We start from the raw sequence: 11,910 nt of genomic DNA on the forward strand, positions 1-11,910 counted from the left end.
TGTAACACGTTTTACAGTACAAAGATTTAATATTATTATACTCCTCAGATGGTGAATATATATATTTTTACGCATAACAATCTATTCTAGCTGTGTAAATGACCAATAGTTTACTTCACATTATGAATAAAGGTGTCATAAGTGTCTTTTAATCATTGCTTTTGTATTTTGAGACCACAAAGTAAGTGGTGTCGGGGTTAGGTATAGGGTACTAGGTAAAGATAGAAAATAAAATGATGGGGCAGTAGATCTTCATCGGCCGTGGCTGAGACATGTGTTACGTATGCTCAACCACTGCCTAGCTTGACGAGTGATATTTGGTGTAGGAGAAGACTGGAAGAAAACTGGGAGAGGCCAAACCAAGATGTCGTCAATCTATGAAGTCATTGACAATTGAACTTACACCATTTTGGTAGGTGTAGACTACCTGATTGGGGTTCGCGTGACTATTTTAGCCAATGGTTGGAGATTATGAGTGGCATGGCTCAGAATTGATCAAAATGGCGTAGGTGTGTACACTCTCTGTCTTCCCTTAAACTATGAGATTAAAATCGATTCGTATCTTTCTTTCTACGAACTAACTATTTCTTCTAGTACTACGTCCTTATATGCAATCTTATTTTATATATTACCACCACTGAATTAACTACTTCTATGAATCCGGTGTTCGTCTTGCAGTACTAATGAGGTAACGGCAACTTGGACGGATGCATATATGTGCCTGGTCCTACGTTTTAGCTGACTAACCGACTGATACATAGAATCTAATATCCTACGAAGATATGATGGTTAGTCTGTTTTCAGTATTACAGATTTATGAGGAATTTTCAATTTGGACAAAGTAAATAATGATTATTATTTTTCGTGATCTGAATGAAATGTTGTGGAAGATAATAAAGTCGTAAATACAATTGAGAAATATATATAATACAGCTAGTATTTATGATTTACTCTTGTTCAATACAATTATTCAAATTCTGTTGTAAAGTTAGATTTTATTATGATCTTAAATAATAGCTTCTATAAACATTCACTAACCTATGAAGTAGTGAAATGTAAATGATCTTCCACATATTGTTGTATACTGGACAGACATCAATCAATTAAATATAAGATTTCTCTGGGTGGTCTGAATCTACACTCGTTTTCAAATAATTTAAATTAGTCTCCTTTCAAAGTTTTACAATGGTTGTTGGAATGTGTATGGATCCCAAACACAAATGATTGAAAATTTATTCCAGGGTGTTTAACTTAGTAGTAAATGAATTAATTTGAATAAAAAGAAGTCATTTTAATACTTAATTTCCTTGATCTACACAATGCACGTTAGTAGTATTTTGCATTATATGTTCAGTATTTTGATAGATGGCAGTTACAACCCTCCATTGACCCTAAAGTTATATGATCTTTGCGGTATTTTAGCCCATTTCAGCTTGTTTTATCTTCAAAGTATTCGCTTTCCGCCACTATTATTTCAATGAAATATATCTCTTTAAGTTCTGATATCCAGAAAGCTTTTGATGTATTTTCAACTCATAACTCTATCGTTAAAAGTATGAAAGCCAACTACACACTGTTGAGAATGATAAGTACCTATTTTTCAACATTTACTCAGTAGTTTTCGAGAAATCTCTTTTGAGTTCATTGATGACGGACTGATTTACTACATGTTTCATTGGCATGGTTCTAAAGAAAAAAGATTTTGACTTATGTTTCTGTCTTCTGGTAAGTTATAACAGTCTTTTCAAACAATATGTCAAAATAAATATCGAATTTAAACTTTGTTGGGGACAGAAAATTTCACAGCTCTGGTGTAATGTAATCTTTAAAGCCTTAAAGAAATCTCCAAAATATTACGACGAATGGAGAATACTTAAAGTCATTACATTCAAGGAATTCAGTTTATCTGCTCACGACTTAATAATCAGCTTATAACTATTTTTCTGGTATGGTTATAAGTACTTGGATCCAAACAGGATTGAAAATTGGAGGCAAAATTTAGTGTATGTTATACAAACACAAACTAATGAACTTATGGTGACGTATATTCAGTGATTTTTGTAAAGACAAAATAAAAACCGCATTTTTTCTCTAATTTGTCACACCTTATATGTAACTACATTTTTATTCAATATCTGTTGTTTTTCTGTATCACTTGTTTAAAAACGATGATAATTGTTTTGATGATTAATATATGATACTACTACCGCGTTGCTTGAAATATAAAACGCTACATACGCCGTATGTTCTTCTGCTTTATTGGCCACGGTCTTTGATTGAAGACTATAATAGTGTTATAACATCCTTTTGAGCCTTCCGACACTACGTTGGACTTTTGGCACGGATTATTACTATATAATACTATTGGACTCTGTCTTTCTCATCACGCCGTTGATTCAATCATTTGCGTAGGAATCTTCGTCAATCAAATGAACTCCTTTGTGGTCGTTATCTCACGAGGCAGCTTACAAGTAACATTCATTCCATAATAACTTATCTGTTTGTTTAATATACCATTTGTATCCTAACTGTATTTTGTTACCCTTGGTTTTACTCTCAGACAGACGCCTAGGGTTTTTACGCTTAACTCTCTTCGTATATTATTATTGACCTAGTGTATCGATATATCTTGTATAAGCTCCTTTTGCTGGGAACCACCATAAACTCCATTTAACCAGTCATGATGTAGGTCTTAGAATCACTTGTAAGCTGTAAATAAGCAAAATCCATTTATGAACTATGAAATTGAAAAACACTTTCATACTGAAATAGCTCGTCATATTAATTGTTATTCGCCGCTGTCTTTCATTACTAATGTTATTTTACTTGGAAATTGAACAAAATGTCAGCACTAACGTTTGACTTTTAGAGAATCCCAGAAACTACTAGGTTGTCTGATTGTCTTCTCAAGGTTCATGATATTTGAAAGTATGTTTCTTCTAATACCTTTTCAGCTTACTCATTTTATAGCATTTCTCATTTCAGTGTGATTACCGTTTTTTATGAATGTAATAATAGTAGTATTGAATCAAGAAAATTACTGAAACTGACGTTTACGGGCTTAGTAAATAACACTCATATTATTATTAGTTTTGAATGGATTATTTTTTTGGTAAAGTATTAACACATTTATTTTAAGATAGTTGACAGTACGGTTTAGCTTGTTTATGAAAGACTGGCTACCAAGCCATTACAAATAAACTAACAAAATTTCTTTCGTACAAATTGCTCTATTAGTTTGATTTAAATCATGAGCCAACTAAAGTTAGACTACTATTTAAAACCTGGAGACAATGGATGACCATTTCGTCTTAGTATGGGTCTCATCAGCAGTGCGCGTCCACGACCCCACACGTGGGACTCGAATCCCTGGTCTTCAGTCTTCTCCGGACCACTTAGCCGCGATCCAACGTTGTCAATGTCTAACTTCAATCAATCCACGATATTGCGCGACCATCGTTCATTGTCTCTGGTGAGTAGATGCTTCACACACGAAGCAGTTGAATTCCACTCGTCACGGCTTTCAGGTTCTTAATGGTGGACTTGGACTGGTTTATGATTTAATGAAATTCAACAATCTCCACAACCCCTTATTGGTCGATTAGTGTTTAAAATGGTTTCGTTTAGTGTTGATGATAGTTGAGTGTACAGATTACTATTGAGTCGCTTTGTACTCGCTGTAAAAATTAGTCATCTCAGGTGTGCAAGAAATCCGTTTTTTGACTATAAATGGATCTTACACGTTATGTACGCGAATTGTGTTTATCGAACAGTTTTTTTTTGTGTATTATGTAATGTGGAAGTTAATAGGATTAGAAGCACATGATGAGAATCAATGTCGAAATATATGAAAATTTAAACATAAAAAATAGAATTAAGTATAAAAAGGTGAGTCAGAAGGATGAACAGCTAACAATGACATTAAAATTGACATTTAAAGAACAAAGAATGAATGCATTATTATGATCGATTGATTTTGCATTATATTACCCATCTCGGATTTTCTATCAGGAGTATTAAAATTAACAATGTGATTGGTTCAAAAGCACATATTTATGTGTGCTACCTACAACATATGTGAGAATTGATTTGATTCACATGAGTTTAATGTAATTGTGAAATATGAATGAATGGTAAAAATGAAGTGAATGTCATATTATGAGTTCTTGTTGTAGGTTGTTTTCGAATGTTATAGATTTGCAATTTAAGGTTACATTGCGATAGTATTCAAAACTGAAGTATGAGTGTAGGGACTATTATATATATATATATATAATAGATATTAGTCACTCATTATATATATGTTTTACATGTTCAAACGAAGCAACACTGAACATTGATGAATAACCAAAGAATATAATTTTGAATGCTAAAAATGTATCTGATAAGGTTAAACGGGTTGAAAAGACAAAAATAAACAGTACATTTAAAATAAATAAACAATTTGAAACTATCCTAAGTCAGCAGTTCACTTGATGGATAACTTTAAGGTTGTAGAGAGTAACTTTGTTATTACTGAGGTGTAGTGAAGTGACACAGTAAAGGTTTAGAAGTCAAACACCATGAAACAAAGTTAATTTTAATGAAAATCTACGAAACAAGCGAAGGATTACCAGAATCTACTAAAGACATACTATTGATCCAAACGCTGTAAAAGTAATATATTAACAATTTCCTACTTGATATTTTCTGTTAAGCAATGCACTGACTGCACGACACTGATCTTAAATTATTCGAAAAACACGGTAAGGATTGGTCAGATGATTCAGTTTTGTTGCTGATCAGATAATTCTTGATGAGTTGGAGCAGATATCCCTTATGTCAAAATACAATCGGAAATACTAAGCTAAAGTATAATATCAATTACTCACAGAGATTGAGTAATATATGTTTGTGGAAAGTGTTATCGTAATCAAGCTTAAAACTGAACCTGTTAGAAAACAAGAGCTGGAATGCAGGTTGATGCAGCGATCAATTACCGTTAACATTTTAATACCATAGGCTTCGATTAGGTGGTGAAGAAGATTTGTAGCTCAGGTGGATGATTTTGGTGGAGTTTTGTTCTCTGAGCTGGATGGTTTGGTCTTGGAGCTTTCGTCGTTCTTCCAAACGACATCATCAGCACAAACTTCAGGTAGAAGTCTGAAGTTTGTGCTGATGATGTCGTTTGGAAGAACGACGAAAGCTCCAAGACCAAACCATCCAGCTTCGATTAGGTGCTACAGATAGTGTTATTTAACACATGATAGCGAACATGTGCTGTTGATGTGCACCAACTAACATGATACTTGGGTTCAAGGCTTCTAACATGCGCTTCAAGCAATTTCTGTGATTAAAAAGATTATTAAAAAAGCGTTAGTACGAAATATCTTACCATTCAATCTTCGACATTGTAGTTTCTGATTTTTCTTCCTCTTTATTCGTACCGAATAGATTTTGTCAAACTTAGTGTCTTTAGCATGTGCAGATGTACGTTCAAAAAGCGTAAATATATAAATTCTGGGACTCATCAATAAAGCTTACGTTTTTCTTATTTATTTATGGTATCGAAGACAATATTTTTGTGCTGGACTAAATTCTAAAACCGATTTCAGCCTGTACCACTGATTTATTTTACTTAACATTACATGTGATCGTAATAAAAATCATTTGATACATATAATTGATATTCTTAAAGATTGGTATCCTGAAGTTGTAATATGTAACGCAACCTGTGGATATAACGGACGTTTTAGTGATAATAGCTGTTTAATAGAGGATTTAAATAATGTAATACATTTGTAGGGGTTAATTCGTTGTATTAGTCGTTTAACTCTTTTAGTCAATACATACCCTCAATATTACCATAAAGTCATAAGCATTTTTTCAGCAGTTTTATGGTGGCGAAAGGTTTTGGATCTCAATCCCTAACTACGGAATGTGAGAACATCCTTCTGTAGACTCTTAAGTAGGATGGAACACGCGTCCTGAACCCCACTGCTAGCCGTCATCCAACTCTGCTTAAAAGATATTCGTAAGAGTCGTTTAGATCATCTTGTTGTTATTATGACTATTACTATTATTAAATGCTGCAATCGATCAGTCTCTTTCGGCATATGTGCTTCCTTTGTGGATTGCTTGGATATTACCATGAAGTCGCAAGCATTTCTAAGCGGATTTGAATAATGCCCAGCATTGGTATCTAGGACGTGCATCTTATCCCAATTGGGACTCATCAGACGAATATACCTAGGTCTTATTACTGACGTTCAAATCTGTAACATTAACAATATGAAAATACCAAACCTTACAAATAATATATATTCACTATGAGCTTGTATGGAACTGATTGTAAACAATAGGATGAAATAGTGTTTTTATGATTTCAAAACTTTTTCAAATAATAATAATAAGTGATGATATAATATATATATAACTACTTGAGTAATACTGCTTCAACTCATTATTGTCTACTGAAAACATTTATTTCATTAATTATAAACGTAAAAAGTAACTGGAACGAAATGAAAATAAAACATAACAGAAATATATAAATTATAATTAATTTTATGATTTTTTGTAAGTGAAATCACAGAAATCTTCAAAAGAAAACATCTTTTGTAATAAACATATCATCATGATATCAAAATCATATTTTCATACATGGAAACACTCAACCAAACTTGATCATTTTATTGAAAAATATTCACCCTTAAATACTTATTTTAATTAGTTTGTTCACCAGTAAAATCATCTTCATAAGTTTCATCATCAATTGTTGTCGCTTCACTGTCATCTGAGTGAACAAGTTCCACTTGACGTAACATCGAAATTTTCGAACTATCATTTTCATGTGTAGAATGATCTAAAATGAATTGATTAATAATAAATCAATGGAAAGAAAGAAAAAAAAACGATGATTGAAGAATATTGTGTGAATTGATTCATTTTATTTATTCACATAAGTAATATAGGTTTGGTAGTCAAAAGTAGAGAGACAATTAGGTAAGCAATATCATGATGCTTTGAAAAAACTTTTAATCAAATTCTTAATTGAGTCTGTTAACAGTTCCTCTTTTTCAAAAAAAGGATACTGAATTTGTTTTATACAAAGAATCCTATTTCGAATTTTAATCCCTAATAAAAATCTTTTAGATATTTATGATTGAATGTATCCAGACAGAATCTGTTTGGAAATATTCATAAAAACATTTTCCTATTGTATTTATAGCACTCAGCCTTTGTAGGTTTGCACAAAAGCCTTCAAGAACGTACACTAAGGTTCATTGAAGCCTTGGATATACGGGAACTGAAACCCCCTTCATGTGATCAAGAAAAATTTGTTCATACCCTTAGCCTACCCTGGTAATACTGAGTTATTATCCGTGGTGGCTATCACATTGTTTTTGTGCACTTTATTTTTCTTTATTACGACTTACCTTTAACCTGTCTAGTTGACCTTTTAATTTTCATATACAAATGTCTTAAGAAGTATATGTGTGATCAAAATTTTCGAAATGTATTGCCAAATATATCACATCATTTTGATAAGCTTCGTCTTCTCATTGCATTATCGAAATATCTTTTCAGTAAATTTATCAGTTCATGTTGAGTAACTCCAACCAATCCAAGATATTGCGCGACCGTCCTCCTCCGTTATAAAGTTAGACATTGGCACCGTTAGGCGTCGGCTGAGTGGTTTAGAGGTTGGGCGTTAGCGCGCGATACCAAATGACCTGGGCTCGAGTCTCGCGTGCGGAACCATGGATGCGCACTGCTAGAAAGTCCCATACTAAGGCGAAATGGCCATCCAGTGCTTCCAGATTTTCAGTGATGGTCTATCATTGATCAGTTCATGATATCAATTAAAAACTCAATAATCTTCACAATCCTGTACTGAAAATGCAGTTTTTTTGTGAACTCTTTTTATAGTTGATAATTTTAATTTTTGATTATTTCTCTGAAGATCGAGCCAGATGATCGAAGGGGAACGTTAGATTAATTTTTAATCTTAGTCACTAAGATTTTTACAAATATAGCTTCCTTTAAATATATTACCTATAGAGGTTTCTATAGGAGTTATTGTGATTTACCACCACCACCACCACCAATGTTATTACTATTATTATTAGCGTTATGATGAGGAACTGTGCAAAGTATAAAGTAATTTGTCTATGAAGTAAAATCAATGATTAAGATCATGAGTCAGCTGAAGCTAGACCACGATGGAAAACCTAAAAGCACTGGACGGTCGTTTCGGCCTATTGTGGGACTCCTCAGCAGTGCACATCCACGACCTCGCCCCCTGCGAGATTCGAACCCAGAACCTAGTGGCTTCGCGCGTGAGCACTTAACTACTAGACCACTGAGCCGGCATCCAATGGTGTTAATGTCTAACTTCAACTGATCCACGAAATTGAGCGACACATCCACCATTGTATTTAGTGAGTTACTATCTCACAACAGATCTGGTTGTACTCCACTGGTCACTACTTCTCACTAGAACGTCAGGATAAACCTCGTCAAGCCAGTCACTAGTGAGCATGTTTTGATTAATATCAGATGGGTTTTGTGAATATTATAGTAATTTCAATGATTAAGATCATGATCCGTACTGCTGAGGAGTCCCACAATAGGACGAAACGGCCGACCAGTGCTTCCAGGTTTTCCATGGTGGTCTAGCTTCAACTGACTCATGATCTTTTTTTCTAAATTTCGTTAGAACAATCAACTTCATCTTCTTATTGTTCTATTGAGAAGATTAAAATTCAGTAAATATTCCACTTAAAACGTACTTGATTTATTTGAATGATCTTGTTTCATTGATTGTCTTAATTTATCATCTATTGATGTAGATGATTCAATTTTCAATTTATTAATAGGTGAATTTACTAAATTCATATTAGATTTACAATGTTTAACATTTTTTAATTGATTTAAATTCGATTGTGGTAATGGACTACCAGAAAGATTGGCTAACCATTCAAGACTAGGTGAATGAATAATAGTATTATTATTATTATCATTATTATTAGAATATTGACGAATTTGTTTTAATTGATTTAATAGTTTATTCATTTCATCATGTTCATAATGTGACAGTTGATTTCTTTTAATTTGATTCGAATTTTTTAATGCTAATAAATGAAGTAATGGATTGTTAAGTGGATTCATTTGTTTATCATTTGAATATTGTTGTTTAGTAGTTAATACATTTGGTAATTGTCCTGGACTAATTTCATCTTGTTTTAATTGTTTAGTATTATCGGATGAAGAACTGTTTGAAGAATTTGAAGTACTTTTAGATAAACTAAATGTTTGAGTTAAAGAATTCTGTTGAAAGTAAAATAAAAAAAAAGAAACAATTGTAATAAGTTTTAATGAATTATTAAGTTATTGTTATAATGATTTATTTCTAATAGTACAAACATCTTGATACAAAGAGATTGTGGAAAAATAATAATAATGTGCAGAAAAATGATCACGGAAAGGTTGTACAATCCATGAACACATCAGTATTAAGATAGTATTTGATGAAAGATATAGTTTAGTTAAAAAATGAATTTAGGAAAGATTTCTGTCAGTTTAGGTAGCTAATTTCTATTATATGAGGAATATAAATGAGAAGTACAACAGGATTGCCAGTGATATTTATTCTAGCACAAGTCTGATGTTATCTAAAGCCAGTGATCCTAACCAAGGAATTGTGATAGACCGATAGATATCAGTTCAAGACAACTAGCTGTCCTTTATATTATGACTTTATTTCGTTAACTGGTCAACTCTCTGTTTTTTACACTCGGTCCTAGTTGTGATTATAAAAAGTTTTGACTAGCGAACTTCTCAGCATAATATTTAACCTCCGAATACAGATTGGCGATGTGTTAGACGTGAAGCATCAGTGGTTTACAACTGAGGAATAAATGTGTATGCCGAACGGTTTATAAATCGGTAAACTTTTGTGAAAGAAAACTTGTTGTTTTAAATTAAATAACATGCTATCAAGTTGGGAGATTATGTCAGCAGATACCCTGTTATAAAACAGTGGAAGATACAGTGTGATGTATGTTTTGATGTTAGTTGTTTGAAGAGAGTGAAAAGGAAACGCTGGACTCAGGTTTCGTGATAGTTGATATTAATATGTAAGGAGTGCTTGAAACCATTCGAAAGACGGTAATCTCTATGGGATTCGAACTCATGTCACTTAGCTTCACATTCTGAGATGCTAATACTGGGTTTTGACTCATCTTCTCTAGGATTGAGATATATTGATCATTGAGTAGTGACCGGTGATCATTCGAACTCGCATAGAATTCTATAATGAGCCTCAGTTTCCTTAAGGTCATAGGTACTTCTGACGCGTACCAACCAGCGCGAAACCTAGGTCTAGGGTATCTTGGAGGCTATCTTTAACCACCTAACACTTGGTTAACTCCACAAATCACGGCTTTCCATTGGAACGTTGTGAAATTTATTTCATAATCAGTCATTTGCAAGCCTTCTTAATTTCAATATAATATATCATAATATATCAAATCAATCTGTAACTCAGATGAAGCATCTATAAATCACGACTACAAATTAAATTAAGTGTATTTCATCTTTGTATTTAGCTTATTATCACTGAAGTTGTTGTCATTTCTGTAGGATTTAGTAATACAAATAACTTTTTGAGTATTTATTAATATAGAATGACTTACATTTCTTCTCGTTGTTGAACTTCGAATTGGTTCCATATTAGACATAATTAATTTCAATTTATTATATGGCACTGGATATGGTGCTTCACCTTCGGAACGATCTAATAACCACATTCCATCACTGAATGTATCTGGTGCAGTGAGACTGAATTGTTCAGTAAATGATGAGCTTTTTGTATCAATTAAAGCAGTTGAATTAGAATTCAGTGATTGTGAATTAAATTCAGCTGATTTTTCAGAAACATTTTTCTCAGATGGATATTTTTGTGGACTTGATGGGAATGGTGAAATCATAACGGATTTTTGTCTGTTTATTAAAATAAAACGGATATATTTAATCAGTGCAAAGTATCTCAACAATTGAATAAATATTCTATCGGTCATGTCAGTATAAGCTACTGCGTGTATCATAAGTAATCTTAATAAAAAAACAAAACATTTAGTCATTCGATGTACCAAGAAACCGATCCGATTAAACGAGATAACAAACATTTAAGGAATGAACAGAAACTGTATAAATGAGAACAGAGTCAAATGTAACTTCTTTTATGACAAATCCACGTTAATGTGCATATGCAAGTGATAAAATATAACTTCATCACCATCCTAATCCGCTGCTATTATTTGCTTTTGAAAATCTCTGTGATGGTACTGACTAATTAAATGTAATTTTTATGCTGAAATGACACGTTCTCAGATCTTAGTAATATCTACGTCGTATTGTCGACTAATTGCTATGTGCCTCTCGCGATGGAGAGATTTAGTTGTGTACCTACTATTATACGTGAGGCATTTTATATAGTTTATTTGCAGTAATTCACAGTGATTTTTACATCAAAATGTTATGAATGAAAAACCTAAACAGAGAGCATGGGGTATGAATGTATGTTTTCAAAATGATAATGAAGTGTCATTTTCAAAGTTAGACAGTCTACCTTCTTGTTGAATTCCGTATTGAATTTTTAAGAAAGAACGACATAAAGTAAAGAAATAATTATCTATACATCGAATTCGTTTGTGATATTATAATTGGCATACATGTATTATGGCAGCTGATCAATATTTAGTTCACCACAGATCCATGACGTGACTTACAAGATTTTAATTAAACTTTTTAAATTTGGATATGCAAAACAAGTTCACCATACATTATCACAGTCAGAGTTGTAATACTTTTCGAATATCGAAAACAAAGAGAAAAGATTTTCTTGAAAACCAACCATTCTCGAGA

The 11,910-nt window shown here is 32.6% G+C and overlaps 1 protein-coding gene across 1 annotated transcript; it reads right to left on the minus strand.

Moving 5' to 3' along the window:
* Nucleotides 1-6,284: 6,284 nt before the first annotated feature.
* On the minus strand, nt 6,285-10,973 carry MS3_00010439 (uncharacterized protein; the record flags this gene model as incomplete). The annotated part of the gene is made up of 3 exons (XM_051218802.1): nt 6,285-6,844; nt 8,775-9,312; nt 10,680-10,973. The coding sequence occupies 3 exons, from the start codon at nt 10,971-10,973 to the stop codon at nt 6,705-6,707; spliced, it is 972 nt and encodes a 323-aa protein (XP_051072018.1). The 3' UTR covers nt 6,285-6,704.
* Nucleotides 10,974-11,910: the final 937 nt, after the last annotated feature.

Source organism: Schistosoma haematobium, chromosome ZW, assembly GCF_000699445.3.
Source record: "Schistosoma haematobium chromosome ZW, whole genome shotgun sequence".
In the NCBI taxonomy this organism is placed as follows: domain Eukaryota; kingdom Metazoa; phylum Platyhelminthes; class Trematoda; order Strigeidida; family Schistosomatidae; genus Schistosoma; species Schistosoma haematobium.